This window comes from Salminus brasiliensis, chromosome 7 (genome assembly GCF_030463535.1).
Source record: "Salminus brasiliensis chromosome 7, fSalBra1.hap2, whole genome shotgun sequence".
Taxonomy (NCBI): domain Eukaryota; kingdom Metazoa; phylum Chordata; class Actinopteri; order Characiformes; family Bryconidae; genus Salminus; species Salminus brasiliensis.
In genome coordinates this window covers 3,005,500-3,023,369 of record NC_132884.1, presented here as the reverse complement: position 1 = coordinate 3,023,369, position 17,870 = coordinate 3,005,500, and the positions used below count along the sequence as shown (strand labels likewise).

Below are 17,870 nucleotides of genomic sequence, written 5' to 3'. Positions count from 1 at the left end.
TCTGAGATAAAGAGACATTAAACTGAACTGACTGATTCAGAAGACAAAGGATGAGAAGGAACCAGGAACAACTGCAGTGAGTACAGTATCACCAGATATTTACTCAGTAAAGTATTACCAGATATTTCCTTGCTGGGTTGTTTGAGCCTTATTTGCAAGAATAGTTAAAATGCCACCACAGAGCTAAATACCCTGGACTACCTCCTGGTAGGCTGATAGGTCCACACCCATGCCCCAAGGTCTCTACCGCCTCAATGTAGATGTGCTTCTTGCAGAGCCTCCACAAGCCAAAATGGGCCGCTTCGCACGTGGTGTTGACGGTATCCACCTTTGGGCTCAGCCCAGCCCAGTGGTCTGTCACCACGGCTGTGAACATGGACACCATGCCTACCAGGACCACCACATACATGGTCTTCACCTTCATACCCTTCTGCATGGTGTCCCAAGGGTCTTCTTCTAACTTGCTGCGACTGGAAAAAGAAACTCAACCTCCTGGGTGCTTCACGCTGTTGGTCCCCTAGCCAGTGCTCTGGGTAGGGGTGGATCTGGACAGGTTAGATTAAAATGTATGTATTTTAGATTGCCGTTTTTAACCTTATGCAGCCAATCAGGCATGCAATTCCACATAAACAGCAAGTATTAATTATACCGATGATCTTGACCAAGCAGTGAAGTCGCTCGCATTGGTTTTCCCTGTACTACAAATTTATTTCAGACTTTTTTATTTATTTATTGGTTTTATTTTTTATTATAAACATCCCAAATTCCCAAAGAATAGCTCCACCAGTTTGTACAGAAGTCCCTGTAGGTACTGAGCAATAAGCATGGGAGTGTTAGGGATACGTGTCTGATTCGTGGACACCCGAAAAAACCCTACATGAATACTTTGTAGCGTTCGGCTCAATAATCAACACCAATAATCAACCAGCCTGTTCTGGCTATTGCGCTCACACAGATCGAGGGGGATGCCCTACATGCAGGGTGGGACTACATCCATAAAGACACCATGTTGAGCCATACCAATTATGAGAACTCAGGGACACATTGGTTCACATCACAGACAGACACAGGTCACTTACAATTGTGAAGGTAGCCGTCAAAGTAGCCAAATCCAATCTGAGCAAGAAACTGGAATTGATTATTTGATTATTGAGGCTCGTAAAGTGAACATAGCCTATGACCTGTATATATATATATATATATATATATATATATATATATATATATATATATATATATATTTGACCTTGCAGTTAGTCATAGTCGTATCCTCTGTGTTATTATCCTTATTTCTGGTGCACCCCTGAAGTAGCCTAAGAAATGACTTGTTCACGCAGGTCTTAAGAAACGAATGTGAGCCAAAAGGAATCACTTTGGTCTGATGCTTTGTAAAACCACTGAAGTTGAATTATCTCCTGTGAAGTCGAACTGAGTTAAATTGAACTCTGCAGGGGTGACTTCAACTCTGCTGGAGCTCATTTAACACATCTGACTTTTATGTGGAGTTCTCTGCCATTTCCGAGCACAGAAAGGCATTGAATGTCTTTGGGATGTTGTTTCATGGCTTTAAGATGCTTCCACATTATTATTACATTCCACTTTAGGGTTTGCCAAGGAATTTACATCTGGAAACCTTGGAAAATTGTGAGCATGTGTTATGTGTTATAGCAAAATATATATATATAAAAAAAGATTTCTATAGCAAAGTGAAGGAAGCTAAAAGTACAGCACTCAAGCAGGTCCGGCAAAACATTAACATCTTTGCTTTATTGAAGTGGACTACAGTCAAGGGGAGCAGACAAAAAAATCGAAGAAGTCGCACAGCATAACAATAATAAACATCCACTCTTTAACTTTTCCACAGAAAAATTGATGTATTGCGAATGTGTTAGATTAACAGAAAGCACAGCGCTATGTTACAGGTATGCATGGTCATGTCTTTTTGTTTATATGTTAGAACAGCTGTTAAAAGGCGTAGTAGTATTTCTGGTAAACTGGGACAATAAGAAGATTATTGGTGGTTGCGTAGTCGTAAACAGGAATATAGGCAACTTCCAAGCAGGATTCACTTTGACTTTATTAACTGTTGCCATAGCAACGATAGCTGTTGGGAATAGGGCGATATTTCCTGCGGTAATGTTGTTATGAGACAATTTCACACCATCCACAGAGAAACAACAACTGTCCGTGTTTGATTGATCACAGCAATAAAATATGATAACGAATTGACTTCTTGGCAGTTACATCATCTCCTCACCCACTGTAGCATCCTCATCCTGGAAGGTTACCATCCCTAATTTTCCATGTGTTGCCAGACATCATCACTTTTTAGTTGTTGTTGTTGTTTTGTTTTTAATTACGCAGCTTTTTTCTCTGTTCGTGGAGATACAGACAGACAGGCATCTCGGAACGCTCGGCAATGCTGCACTAGGCTCAGCGCCGTGCTTGGAGCGCAGTGCCACATTAACCCACCACCCTGTGGATGCCGTAATGCATTCTGTGCTTGCTTTCGCTGAATGGACTCGGTGTGTGTTATATGGCAATCGCGCTTGCATCATTAGCCAAATGCCTCCGTTTACCCGCGATCAGCTCGGCATCGAGGGAATGTAGCATGAGCCGCCCCTGGCACAAACCGGAGAGAAACAGCCCAAGTGTTTAGACCATATGTGCCAAAAGATGTCCATCAAGGATCTGAGAGTGAAGAGTTTCTGTAGCGCGAGTTGGACTGTAGAACTTTTGGCCTAAGCGATGGGCCCAATAAATTCAACAGTACCTTTAGCACTGCACTTTAAAAATGTCAAGTCAGACGTTTTTTCAAGTGAACTCAACTTAGTTTTCTCAAAAGTTCTTGTAACACATTTAGATTAGTCAACAATACATACTGAGTCGAGCTAGTAAATGAGCTGCAGCCAAAACTGATTACATAGTAAGTAAGATGATTAGCCTGTGGCTCCGCCCCCTCAATGGGTTTACTGTTTATTTCCATCTGCAGATTAGAGTGCCCTGTATCATCCTCATCCCCACCCCCAAACTGGGAGACATTTGACAGTGGAGCTCTGAGCTCTTGCTGGGATTTAATTGTATGATCCTGTCTCTGGACAAATAGACAGTTAGACCATAGGGCCGGTCTAGAGCAGTAAAATTACACTACATTCAAACACAGTTCTGAAAATCTACCTTTCTTTTCTTTCTTGGGCACAGAAATTTAGATGGCTTCGCAGCTCTAGAGTGGAGTGACTGTCTAACTGCCTGCCCTACATTGTCAGACGTCTGTAACCCTCCATGTGATAGGGGGCGTTTTAGGTTGCAGGTTGGAGTAAACAGTAAATAGATTGGGGGGGTGGAGCCACAGACTTAACTATACAATACTGAATCAGTTTTAGCTGCGGCTCATTTACTAATGTTTTGGAGGTGAGCTTAACTCAGGAGTTAAATGTATGATTTAAGAGAACTTTAGGCTAAACTAAGTTAAGTAAACTCAAAAAAATATATATTATTAATTATTAAAATGCTCATTATTTTAAGGTTGCCTGCCTTTACAGGGCATTTTTTTGAAAGTGTGGTTTCTGTTGGCTATAAAAACTCTCCTGTCTTCACCCTGATCCACAAACAACCCATCGGTTCCTTCCAAACCAACAGTTATTAATAACGTCCCTGAGCAGAAAGTCCTTGAACATCCGTTTTTTTTTTCTTTTCTTTTTTTGCTTCTTTTTTTTCAAACTTGAATGTTTCACAAAGGACCGATTCACAGTTTTTTATACATCAGATTTGTTGAAATGTAAACGTCAGAAGTAAACAATATGGCAGTGGTTCAAAAACACATTTGTACAAAATGGCTTTGTTACTAGATATAAGCTCAAAAAAGGGGCAGTGGATCATAACTCGTGTCACGTTGACTGAATTAGCACCTTTCAGACGTTTTTCCTTTGAATCTACTCTCTCAAAGACAAACACACTGACACTGCACATCATTCGTTGTAAAAAGAAAAGTCGCCAAAAGCTGTATTTGATCAGTACTGGGAGAAAGGCTTAATATTTTCAATGTTCAGTGCATCATAGAAGTATTGCTACTTGGACTCCTCACTGTGCATTTGAATATACAGTATAAATCTCCCCAAAGCCAATCATGGCTCCGGGAATGCTACAACGTTAAGCATGTATCTCTTTTTTCCCACAAACCACCTAATTCATGTTTTCATGTTTTCATGACTTGTCTGATGTGTCATGTCAAGAGCCCCAAACCACGGAACCACGTTCTTCTCCAGGTCTTCCAGGTGCCACCTTGTACCTGGTGGCCTCCTTGTAAACAGCCACCATGCATTCACACTGGTGTGGTCCTGCGGTTCATGCTGTCTTTCGTGTCTTTGGGGAAGCAGTTATGGACTTGCAGGAAGCTGGGTGGCTCACGGTCGGGGCTGTAGGGGCCCATTGCCCCTGAAGGCCTCAGAGGGTGCTCTCTCCCCAGCGTGTACATGGAGATTTCCCCCAGAGGCAGTGAGGAGGCAGCAGCTGCGGCGGCTGCCATCTTGCGACCCACGGGCGAGGTGTCTCGGGACGGCTCGGTGGAGTGGGAGCTGGAGCGGGAGCGCCGCCGACGGTACCTGTAGCTGGGAATGCGAGTGTAGGGCGAGGAGGACGAGGACGGAACGCCTTTGAGGAACTCGCGGCGCTTGAAGTGCACCTCCTTGTTCTTCTCGATGTAGATGTTGACGGCCAGGACGCCAATGGCTTCGGCCACGATGAAGGACAGAGCGCCGGAGTAGAAGGACCAGCCGTAGCTGTACTGGTTCTTCTTGTCCTCGCTCTTTTTGTCGCTGGGGTCTCCAGTGTTGCTAGAAATGTACACAATGATGCCGATGATGTTGCTGAGACCTGGTGAAAAGACAGAGACACAGAGCTTAGAGGAAGACGTGATTTATTACTGTGATATTACTGCTACCACATGATCTTTTGACCTCTATGTACAATTCTGAGTCCCAACCTGTTTAACAGCAGTTAACAGTTTGTCAGCTTCTTAAATTTGTATTTAATTTACGTACCCCCTAGTGGCTATTCGGGCAGCGAAATGGAAATCAGAGTTATTAGAGTTCATGCTGTACATAGTAAAGTTGTAAAAGTGTTGACTCAGTGCTCTCTGTGTGATACTATGTTTTTTGCTGTATAAAAGATGTATGAGAGTTTCCTTCTTGTTGGATGCGCTATGTTTTCCCAAGTAAGTGTGCAAGCTAATTCAGACTAATTCACAAGGCAGACTAGAGTTAAATTCCCAGACCAGACTTTTAATCCATTCCACATTTCTAAGCAGAAGAAAATATCTTTTATTACAATTATTTTATGACACTCTTTTGCTCAATTTGAGGGAAAGCTATTGTAAAGTGTACAGTATTGTTTTGGGGAAAGAGAATTCTCATTCTCGTCTCCAAGCTTCTAAGGATTAAAGAGCAGACAAGAGTGACCTAGTTCATTACACAGACTTCCAGTATGTAGTATTGTGCGCTTTGTCTCAGCAGTTAACTTGCAAAGGATTTATTCATGATGTGAGTACAGCTTGACAACTGTGCTGTGCCCTTAGGAGTGTGAAAATGGAATTCTGTACGTCAATAAAAAACACATCAGATGAGCGAGTGCCGTAACGCTAGCCGCTACACTCCAGTCCTTTGTTTTACCTGCAGCCACGAAGAGGATGCCGGCGCTCAGGAGGATGTTGTTTCTGCTGCTGTAGACTCGTCCCACCCCCACGCACAGCCCCCCCAGCAGCAGGAGAATCGTGCTTAGGATGGGGAAGAGGCTGGAGGCTCGCACAATCCCTGCACAGAACAAGATGTCAAACACTCATTTTCGGGGTGCCTGTTTTCACTGTTTTAACAGGGTTTAAAGTGTTTACTTCTGTAGTTGGGAACTGGAGCTTTGAGGCCAGAATAGATGGAAAGTAATATTAGCTAATGCTAACTTGTTAGCATAGTTCAAAATGCATGGGTTTACCCAGCTTAGCCATTGAATAGCATGAGTCATTTTGATCAAACTGGTTGTCAAGCTGGTCAAAATGGTTGAATAGTTTAATAAATATTTCTTCCCTATTACGTTCTAATATGGCTCTAATTATTAATCATTGACAAATGAAACAATTCTTGATGATTATGACAAAAATATTAGTTTTATTTTTTTATAGTCAATGTTTTGTTCATTTGAACACACAGTGTCATTGATGTGAAGCACCACTTTTTTGAAGCACCAGGAGAATCAGCCTGCCTAACATGAGTGAGTGAGTGAGGGAGTGAGTGAGGGAGTGAGTGAGGGAGGGAGGGTGGGAGTGGGTCAGTAAGGGTAGAAGGGAGTAAGTGAGTTTGTGAGAAAGTCATGTCTATGAGGTTCTTGACATCTTAAAAAAGCAGTGGGTGTTTCATTATGTTCAAATCAAATTTGATATTTGATAAGGCACCAAATAACCCATTATATACTAATCAATAAATCAATCAATTTCTAAAGATGGCATTAGTTAGAGCAATACAATGGCCAATGTCTCCAGGCCCAGCATGGTGTAAAGTCGGCCTGAGACTTGAACCCAAGTTGTAGTTTTAGGACACAGATCTACTAAACAGGACGTTTTACAGAATGTACCCACAGTTATTAAGAAATAAAGTGATCCATTGTCAGGGTGATATTACCCCCTTAGCACCAAAATAATGATGTCAAAATTAAGGCATCATGAGACCCCACAAAGAAGCAGTGCTCCTCATTCCCCGGGCGTGAAAAGATCACCTCGGCTTATTTTTGGCTGCAAGATTGAGAGACAAAGTAATGAAGAGTGGAAAAGAGAGGCGGACTTACGCAGGATGTACTCCGAGCTGTCCGTGTCATAGTCATTATCCTCGGGGAAGTGATTGATCCGGTAACAGCTTCCTTTGTTGATCCCTGTGGACGGATACAGCAGCAATCGGATACCGCAGCCATGATTCAATCATATTGTAACTGCTCTGCTTGGGCCTGAAGCCAATACACTCTAACACAACACAGGAATCACTGGATGACAATGAAAAACTCAGGGGGTGAAGCTTCCTAAGGCATCATCATCATCATCATCATCATCATCACCACCATCATCACAAACGTCACCCTGCTGAGTCTCAATCTGAGTGCTCGGGTTAACCCCCTTTTTAAGCAGAGACTCTAAGACCCTGTCCCCAAACCCCATGTATACGGATATCTTGGGAAAAATAAACATCTCCGTCCAAATCTTTCCGTCCACATGAGAACGCATGCCAGCCCAGCAGGGGGTGCTCACACCTCGCAGAGTTTGGTGTGAAATTCCTCAAACAAGTTATACGCAATTATGACCACCATACATATGATACAGATCTACACTATATGTCTAAAAGTTTGTGGACATCCCTTCTGCTGAATGCATTCAGCTACTTTAAGTTGCACCCCTTGTTGACACAGATGTGCAACTGCACACACACACACAGCTTGCGTAGTCCTTGTGGAGAAGAAGTACTGCCAAAAGAATAGAGCAACATGAACCTAATCATTGGCACCCATGACTGGTTGTCCTTCTTTGGAGCACTTTCGCTTTTGGTAGGTGCTGACCACTGCATAGTGGGAACCCCCCACAACACCTTCCTGATGTTTGAAGATGTTCTGACCCAGTCGTCAAGCCAGCTAAATTAGGTTCTTATCAAGGACCCTTTTTACACTGGGTGGTCAAATGGGTCTCTGCTTAGTCAGACTGAAATATGACTGTTGTGTGGGGCAGAATATGCAAATTCTCTTGTTTTGGTTGAACTGGGATGGGTTTCGGTTGCCGAATGCGTCTAGGAGGTGGTTGAAATGAGGTTTGGGATGCTTTACACTTGCGCTATTAAGTGACTTGGACCTATCCTGATATAATCCTGAAATTTAAGATGGACGAAGTGACCACGTGTAAAGGGGGTCAAAAGGTCCCTGATTTGTCCCTGATGACGGTTTCTTCACTTGCTGCCTAATATATCCACCTCTTGACAGGTGCCACTGGAACCCGATAACCTGAAAAGCATGTTCACGTCACCTGTCAGTGGTTTTAATGTTATGGCGATGTCTCTGATCTCTGTCCAAGACCCTTTTGTAAGTGGTTAAAGCTGTTGTACTGTGATCTTAAACTTTATTAATATTTAATAAATTCATGCTCATATGATTTTATGTGTGTATTGAGCGATAATCCATTTCTTCCTTTATTATGAATCTATGAATACAGTTTATAAAGCTAACCACTGGGTCAACTAACCCCCTTTTGGATGTAGATAACATTTAATAATACCATCCAAGCACCTGGCTTTAATATATGCTAATCACCTTATGTTCATCTGCTATATGCAAATACAAAGTTATACCGTCTCTTAAGATGCTGAATGCAATCAAATCCTCACAGCAATGCTCCTCCAAAATCTAGTAGAAAGTCTACCCTAGACAGTAGAGACAGCTACTCCAATAAAAGCAGGATCGACTCCTTTTTAATACCCTTCGTTTTGGAAGAAACAATGAAGGAGCAGGCGTCCCAATACTTTTGTCCACATGGTATTAATAGTTATGAGTTTTCTTAAAACATCTCTAGGGTTACTAATCTACTTCCTAGTGCATTATGAAATTCCTTCAAGCTCCCGCAGCTTTTCATGAGACTTCTCAGATTTTTTTTCATAGATTACAAGTGGAATTTTCATGAGCAGCGGTTCTGTGCTAGTGTTTGGGAAGGCAGCCTCTAGGAGTGTGTTTTGCTGCGCGTCTCATTACGCTGCTAATTGGGCTTTGTGTTTAATCAACTGGAGCGAACTAACGAGCGCTGATGAATCGAAGAAAACAGAGAAAGTGTCTCCTGTTTCTTTGAGGGAACACATTGAAGTGGCATGTGAGGGATGTGTGTGTATGTGTGTATGGTGTGTGTGTGTTGCTTAAAAAAAAAGATCAGACCGAGCTTTGGTGCGAGTTTTGCCTTCAGCACCCACTGCTGAGAAAAGACGTCTTCTGAGTGGAGCAGAAGCAGCAGCATCACTGATCTCTGCTAGAGGCCCACTGTGTCTGGACCTTCTGACTTTTCAGTCTGGACCAAAGAACCAAAATGGGGTCAAGACCAAAAGAGGTGGACCCGGTCCGGATCAAACTGAGCTATGGTTTGTGAAGTCTGGATGACATCATCCCCAAATCATCCCAAAAGTGCTGGATGGAGCTCCACCACCATCATTCCAGAGAACACAGTTCTTCCACTGCTCCACAGCTCCTCAATGCTGCTGGGGGGCTTTATTTATACCCCTCTACTAGCCCACATCTGGCATTAGGCAGCATGGTGCTAACAGCTTCTTGTTTATCTGTTCTAGATAGTCCTATTCTATTGGCAGTACTTCTTCTCTACAGAGACTAGACAGGCTGTGTGTGTGTGTGCGTGCATGCACTTGTGTCAGCTATGGGTGCAACTTAAAGTAGCTGAATGCACTCATTAGAAGCGGTGTCCACAAACATTTGGACACATGGTGTAGAAATGAGTTGAAGGGAGGAGATGGGGGTGGTCTTTAGGTGTGGAAACTTGGACATGGACTTGGTCAAGGTAGAGATGGGAATTTGTTGGACATGAGACTGGAAGGGGGAGGAGCTTAAGGCATGTTGCTCTACAGCATATCTTGAGCACTTTGAGGGTGTTTTACATGCAAGTGCATTACTTGTGAGCGTGTGTGTGTGTGTGTGTGTGTGTGTGTGAGCTGATGTCTGAACTTCATGTCATGAAACGTTGAAATGCATTAAACATTTAGCACCAGGGAAGCTCGGCTCTTTTGGACTTGGCGGTCTTACAAATAAAGGGTAAATAATTTAATGAGGAAAATGTTTACACAGACAGATCAGCAGAGCATTAATGCACAGAACCAGAGCATCTCTCCCTGAGATCCTCGCTGGGACACTTTGCTATCATCTGGCTTTATTAAATCTGGCCTAGCCGCTGATAAATCAGGTGAAAATCCAGGCGGACTTTCATCTGTTTTCTGTGTGATATCCTGGACTGACACTATCAGAGACTCGGCTGTTATTAAAGGCGAGAGACTCTATCAGACACCGTAGAGCCCTCTGGTGGGCGGGGCTAATATAGTAAGCAGTCACCTGGCACCTGGCACAACATCAATAAAAACACACTGCTTTAACAGGTTGCAGTAATACAATACATCAATTTGCCATAACATTATGACCACCTGAAGCTGGTGTGAAAAACATCATCAGATTATCTTCATCTCTGGTGGCTCCGGTCAAAGTCTGGATCTATCAGACAACGAATGAACAGTCGGTTCTTGAAGGAGATGAAGGTACTGAAGCAGGTAAAACGGCCGAGCGTAAGAATCTGAGGCACTTGATGATCTAGACGACTGGGTCAGAACATCTCCTAAACATCAGGAAGGGCTGTAGGGTGTTCCTGGTAAGCGGTGGTCAGCACCTACCGAAAGTGCTTCAAGAAAGAACAGCCAGTGAACCGGCGACAGGGTCATAGGCACCAAAGGTTCATTAATGCTCATGGAAGCCCCGCCCACCTCACCACTTGCAAGACTTAAAGGATCCACAGTTAATGTTAGCCTTTGTGCCAGAGACCACAGGACGCCTTCAGAGGTCTTGTGGAGTCCATGCCTCAATGGGTCAGGGCTGTATCAGCCAGAATATCAGGCAGGTGGTTTTATTGTTATGGCTGATTGTTTGTTATTAAGGTGCAATGCAAAATTCTAATTAAAAAAATTGCATAATTCAGCATGAGGAGAAAACTACAAGACCAAAACAGGCTGTAAAACTGGCCAATCCCAAAACCCCCAAACTGTTACATAACAGTCTTGACGCCACCCAAAATAACATAAATCCCGCCCCCTAAGGAAAGCCTATTGAGGCTAAACTCAGCAGCTTTTTTAGGAAAATACGAAAGCGAGGCTAAAAGCTTAAAGCTAAACAGAAAAAGGGGGAAAGGCAGACTGGAGGAAGCTGCCCTGCGGATATTTGCTGAGGGGAGGGGAAGCTGAGGGGAGATGTGCAAAGCAAGCAGGTGCTAGGCTAAAAGCTAACCTAGCCAAGCAGCTGCAATCCCTTCAGCTAGCTAACCACCTCACTCATGAGGACACCAAGACGACAGAAGCACTGTCAGATAAGACTCTGGAATAATTACAGAAAATAATTACAATGTTCCTAAACTATGATATGGTAGCCCAGGTTATGCTAGTCCAGGTTAAGCCATGGGGCTCCTTTGAGGTGTTTCAGTGCCGTAAACCGGTCAATAAAAGCTAAGCTTGCAGATTTTCTCCCACAAGACCACAAAATAAGAAAATCAGCAAGTTTCATTCGGTGAAATAACAGGGCGGTAAATAGGCCTTTTTAAATGGTTGCATAATTATGATTTATACATCATTAACAATTTAAAATACCCATCAAATGCCTTCTTTGGCATGTCTTTTTTATGCCTTTTCACTGAACATTATCGGAAATATTCAAATAATTTATAAAACAATAACTGTTATTATATTCCCGATAATGTTTCCAATAACTGATGAATATTTCCAATAACTGTTTATAAATTATTTGATGGTGTGTCATATTGCAGAATGATTGGCAGTGGCATCACCATGGCAACATAAACAACCACCTTCCCCCTTCCACCTTAAATTAGCACCGCAGTTACGGTCTGCCTCCTGTAAGCGCCACACCATTTAAGGTGGAACTGAGAACTCCAGTAAGAAGCCGGAGAACGACTCCCGCCTCGTTAGTGCATCCGGAGCACGGAGCTTAAACGAGTGTAGGGCGGTATGACGGGCGGTGCTGTGACACCTCCTATCCCCCCCGGACACATCCTATCCCCCGACTGTTCCACTGGTTAAAATCTTCATGCGGCTGTCGTATTAATATGCCAGATTAAAATTTAGCGAAAAATATTTACTGATCATTACTGGATATTTATCTGGACAAAGTGTTGCTATTTATTTATTTATTAAATGTAAATTACTTATTAGCAAGTTTAGCTATATAATATTGTTGTTGCTATGCTGGCATATAAAGATGACAGGTAACAGCAACAGGTAAAGCTAGCTATCGTGAACATGCTATACGCTATATATGCTAACAAATATTAGCAACAGTTATCTACATCCAATCCCCCTGACACGCCATCTCTCCTGACTGTTTCCATTGGGTGAAATTATATATATATATATAAGTATATATATTTTTAACTGTTGCTGTTTACCTTTTATCAACTTATCGACCGAGTTCAGTTGCTCCGTTTGCAAAATACAGCATTAAATATGTCCTAGTAAGCAGTTGCTTGGGGTCGTCGATCACTGTATTGGGTCCTAAATGCTGGTCCTGTAAGGTGACGTCAGAGGGGGATAGGATGTGTCACGATACCGGCAAACTCTGATTAGCACAGGTGCTGCTGTGTTTAGGGAAGCGCTGTGTGCTGAGGGGAGTTATCTAGCAGGATCGAGGTAGGTGACGTCACCATATTGCTAACTCTGATTGTGGCTCTTGACCGATCTGACGTCACACAGGCTAAAATTAAAACTATAGAAAAACTAGTTTGGAAAATCTCACCACAGAAAAGCCCAACATCCCTTTTTTCCCTGCCAGTTCAGCGGAAAGTCATCACAACAACTACAGCTAACAGGCAGAGGAGAATCGTGAACGTGAGAAGACTTTCAGGGCTTTAATTGGGTAATTGTATCAGGCCTAATTAGGTATTTGACTCAAGGCAACTGTGCCTTAAGTCCTATCAGCTGCGATTAAACCCGCAGTCTTTTAATGCCCACACAAGACTAACGTCCGAATAGTGGGTCACCACCACCGCTCAGCTCCGAGGCTCAGTGGTCCAGCGGCCTGTGGCGGCCTTAATGGAGACACTGTCCCACAGATCCCGTCTCATTTCAGCGTGATCTAAATGAGCTGAGACGGAGCCTGAGAGCATACGTCTCCTCCCCACCAGTCGACTACAGTGAACTGCATGATGCTGCTGGATTATACTTACTAATTTATAAGTGTCTTGCAGGGTGACGCCTATGTTCCACGCTTACCTAATATGCTCACATTAGGGAGAGAACAGAAGAACCAACGATGCCCCGATGTCTCAGCACATGTGTGATTTAGCGTTTGTGGACTTGCGTTCAGCCAAACGCAGACTTTTGATCCTTGTGAGTTCAAAGCCTGTCAAAGTTTAAGCGCCTTAGCGCTCCACCAATCAGGGGAGCAGAACGATCAAGCACAGCGTGCGCGAGGGGAGTTTCCATAGCGATCGTGAGAGCTACGGTTGCCCAGCAACAGCATCCCCACTATGAGAAAGTTGGAGAAAACAAAGCAAAATGAAAACAAATCCTTCCGAAAATGTAAAGTAGCCTAATTTCCATACAGTGCTAATTCTAAACCTTATCAGGAAACTGAAATTTCAAACAGTTACATCGCCCTCTCCTGTTGGGAGGCGTAATGATAGCAAACCAGCCGACAGAAAAGGCGCGAGAGTCCTTTGAAGCAGGGTGTCTTATCCCTCGGAAACAAAATAATTCATAAGCCTTTCTTTCCTTTGCAAGACAAACATTCCCAGCATGAGAAAGGAAACCAAATCATAACAAACAAACAAACAAACAAACAACCCCCCCCATCCCCCCCACCCCCCGGAAAAAAAAAAAAAAACTAGACTGGTCTAATCAACTTCAATTGGCTAAATCAATCAAACACTACATGTCCAAATGTTTGTGGACACCCCTTCTAATGAATGCATTCAGCTACTTTAAGCTGCACAGATGTGCAAATGCACACACACACAGCTTGTCTAGTCCTGGTTGAGAAGTACTGCCAATAGAATAGGAATAGGACTCACTGGAGCAAATAAACATCATGAACCTATTGGTACCATGCTGCCTAATGCCAGGCATGGGCTAGTAGAGGGGTATAAAGCCCCCCCAGTATTGAACTGTGGAGCAGTGGAAGAACTGCGCTCTCCGGAATGATGGATGGTGCTCCATCCTATACATCTGGGATAGGTTGGGGATGAGGTGGGTGATCCTCCAACATCCTTATTATCCTGACCTCACTAACGCTCTTGTTGCTGAATGCAATCAATCAAATCTTCACAGCAATGCTCGTCCAAAATCTAGTAGAAAGCCTTCTTCCCTGAACAGTAGAGACAGTTACTCCAACAAAATGCATGGGAGACCCTTTTAATACCCTTGATTTCAGAAGGAACCATGAATGAGCCGGTGTCCGAATACTTTTGTCCACATAGTGTAGAGGTGGTTTGCTCAGATGGAAAGACAAATCAGGAGCTGCTTGAACTTCACAGGACACCAAATTGACAAGAGACTATATATAGAACCAACTATAGAACCACACTCTGAGAACCACAGAAGGGTTCTCTATATAGCACCAATAGTGGAACTCTTGAACCAATTTGTAAAGTTTTGTTATTTAAGTTTAATATACAAGACATTTCTCATTATAGAGAGGAACCAATTAACCAAGCATAGAACCACACTGAGTAAAAAGGGTTCTTTATAGTACCCAAACACTGCAGAACCCATTTCTATGCTATCTAGAACCATTATATAAAACGTTATTTTTAAAAAATCATATGCATGAGGTTACCTTTCATGCAGAAGAACCATCTAACCAAGCTTAGAACCACACTCTAAGCAAAAAGGGTTATTCAGGGTACCAGTAGTGGAACCCTATTCATTAATGCTACATAGAAACATTGTATAAACATTGAACAATAAAAACAAACAAACAAATGAGATGTTTGAAGAACATAGAGAAGAACAGTGCAGCCAAGCAAGGAACCGAGGTTTACACTGGGTCAGAATTCATTCATGAGGAACTGACCAATAGAAATGCTCCAAAATGACTTACAAAAATATCTATTTCCATTGACTTCCATTGAAAATGAAGTTTCTCTCCTCTGTTGCTGATAAAGCTGCTGTTTGTAGATAAGAGGATGTGGCCTTCACTGAAAGAAGAACCCTTAACAAATCTGAAGAACTCTTGAAGAACCTGCTTTTTAACCCCTTAGATGCCGTAGTCCACACTTCTTCACTCCAGAACTACATGACTGTCGTTACATCACTTCCATAGGTCCTAAAATAGAACCCTGTGGGACGCCACAATAATTAGGACAGCTTCTGCATAATGATTAATAATGGCATAATAACCTTGGGGTTCAAAGGGGTTATTAAGGATGTACAGCTTCACCTACCATGCATCACTGTCTTAGCAACATCTGGTATCTCCTGAATGGAAACTTGGTCTAAACTTCCCTCAAAACTGATATAATGAGGTTCTCCTCAACTCTCCTCAACTGGTCAGTTACTGCTGGTCAATTCAATTCACCACGAAGTATACAATCAAATAAACAACAACGACAGCAAACGAGATGCAAGTTTCCAACCCCACCACAGAACCACGCATCTTCTCAAAGGAAGCCCAGAAGCTCCTGCCCAGCGTCCACGCTTACCTTCGATGCAGCAGATCCTCCACAGTCCAGAGTGCGTGAGGTCTCCTTTGGACTTCCTGGGCTGCAGCAGGTTGTCCGCCTCGTCCGAGCTGCTGTTAGTGGTGTTGCAGATGTGCGCGCGCGAGTAGAGCCAGTAGTCCGTGCCGATGGCCACGGTCATCAGGCTGAAGGCGGCGAACGCGCCCAGCGTGGTCAGGGCCACCTGGATGCCCCGGTCACACCAAGCCATGGCGCTTCATAGCCATACGCGCGCGCGCGGGGGTCCCAGCCGGAGCGAAGTGGGCATAGTGGAGGCGCGAGACTCCGCGTGGCGCGCCTCGCATCCCTCGCTCCACAGGCGGAGTGAGTGTACGTGTGTGTGTGTGTGTGTGTGTGTGGATGTGCGCGCGCGCGTCTGGTGCTGCTGTGCCCACAGTTGTGGTAGAAGTGGGCAGTGTGTGTATGTGATGAGGGTGAAGGCAAGTTGCACCACCCCTTACACTCCATCAGCCAATCCAAACGGGTGGTGTGTGTGTTGGGGTGTGGTGTATGTGTTAAGGTCAGGGTTGTTTCAGGTGTGTGTGTGTGTGCGTGTGTGTATAGTGTGCATGCGTGTGTATGGGTCGTGTAAATTGGCCACTTATTTGTGGGGAAAAGTGTGTTAGGTTAGGTGTAGGTTAGGTTTAGGTGTAGATTAAGATGTGGGTTAACCTACACCTTAATCTACACCTAAACCTAACCTTAACCCACATCTTAATCTACACCTAAACCTAACCTTAACCTACGCCTTATCCTACACCTAAACCTAACCTTAACCTACACCTTAATATACACCTAAACCTAACCTACACCTTAATCTACACCTAAACCTAACCTTAACCTACGCCTTAACCTACACCTTAATCTACACCTAAACCTAACCTTTACCCACACCTTAATCTACACCTAAACCTAACCTCAGCTGTGAGTCGACACTAAAGGGGAGGCAAACAAGACTACAGTTGGTCCATGGGTTCCATGTTGGCCCAACATATAGATGCCCACCTGGGTCAGTGATGGGACCAGGAGGGGTTAAGTATGTGCCCCATCTGGGTGGTACACCACATATATGGCCTAGATGGGACCCATGTGAGATTAGGGTGGGCTGTAATGACCCAACTGAGACCCAATAAGAAAACACACTCACCCACAAACCCACTCAGAGCCCATGCCCTCCTGGAATCCACCTGGAACCCCACCTAGCCCACGTTCCTCCCATGTGAGCCCCACACAAGCATATTGGCTGGGAAGCATGTTTTGGCTGAACTCTTCCTTTGAGGTTCAAGGTTGCATTTACAACATGCATTTACAACATGCACACTCATGTAGAAAAGCACCGAAACCCCCCCCCCCCCCCCCCATCAGCTCCAACCACAACACATCAGTGTGTGTGTGTGTGTGTGTATTGGAGTGGAAGGTGTCCACAGTTACCAGAGCCCACAAAGCCAGCCATGCACTGCTCACTGTGCGGATACTCATCCAGCGAATCTGAGCATGAAGAACCAGACAAAGTTCTCAACAGGCAGCATCTCAGCACCCGCCCGTCTTCTGAAGCAAACACTTCCCCATCCCACAGCCGTGGATCATCTGGATATTCAGCGAATCAATCAACCTTTATTTTCACTCGGAAGCACACTGAGGGTGACCCTCAGCCGAGCTGTTACAATAAACAGGGTTTAAAAGAGAAAAGAACAGAAGAAAACGGAAATACACTGAATGGACAAAAGTATTGGGACACCTGCTCATTCATTGTTTCTTTTGAATTCAAGCTTATTAAAAAGAGCTGATCCTGCTTTTGTTGGAGTAACTGTCTCTACTGTCCAGGGAAGAAGGCTTTCAGCTAGATTTTGGAGGAGCATTGCTGTGAGGATTTGATTTAATTTATAAGAGCAAGTTAATCCATCCAGAACTCCCCTATTCTTCCCAAAAGTACTGGATGGAACACCATCCATCTTTCCAGAGAACACAGTTCTTCCACTGCTCCACAGCTCAATGCTGCTGGGGGGCTTTATACCTCTCCTCTAGCCCACACCTGGCATTAGGCAGCATGGTGCCAATAGGGTCATGTTGTTGATCTGCTCCAGAGAGTCCTATTCTATTGGCAGTACTTCTCTACAAGGACTAGACAAGCGGTGAGTTTGTGTATATGTTTGCACATCTGTGTCAGCAATGGGTGCAACTTAAATTAGCTGAATGCACTCATTGAAAGGGGTGTCCACAAACATTATTTAAAACCAGAGCTAGAAAAAAGTCAAATCCAAGCAGCAATCAAAGTAAATAATCACATTTTAAAACAAAAGAATGAATAAAAATAAATAAATGAAAAGTATATTATAAACTATAAAAATAATGAAAATAATAATAATAATAATAA

At 43.7% G+C, this 17,870-nt stretch overlaps 1 protein-coding gene across 1 annotated transcript; it reads right to left on the bottom strand.

Moving 5' to 3' along the window:
• Positions 1–1,771: 1,771 nt before the first annotated feature.
• cacng4a (calcium channel, voltage-dependent, gamma subunit 4a) lies at positions 1,772–15,886 on the bottom strand. Its single transcript, XM_072682802.1, has 4 exons — positions 15,479–15,886; positions 6,829–6,912; positions 5,667–5,807; positions 1,772–4,872 (listed from the first exon to the last, which is right to left on the bottom strand). The coding sequence occupies exons 1-4, from the start codon at positions 15,705–15,707 to the stop codon at positions 4,322–4,324; spliced, it is 1,005 nt and encodes a 334-aa protein (XP_072538903.1). The 5' UTR covers positions 15,708–15,886; the 3' UTR covers positions 1,772–4,321.
• Between the last annotated feature and the right edge of the window lie 1,984 nt (positions 15,887–17,870).

Excerpts from the sequence above, each read along its gene's own strand:
- cacng4a (XM_072682802.1), bottom strand. The coding sequence starts at position 15,707 with ATGGCTTGGTGTGACCGGGGCATCCAGGTGGCCCTGACCACGCTGGGC. Across the intron at positions 6,913-15,478 it reads GAGGATCTGCTGCATCGAAG|GGATCAACAAAGGAAGCTGT; the intron begins GTAAGCGTGGAC and ends ATCCGTCCACAG. Across the intron at positions 5,808-6,828 it reads CAGCTCGGAGTACATCCTGC|GGATTGTGCGAGCCTCCAGC; the intron begins GTAAGTCCGCCT and ends TGTTCTGTGCAG.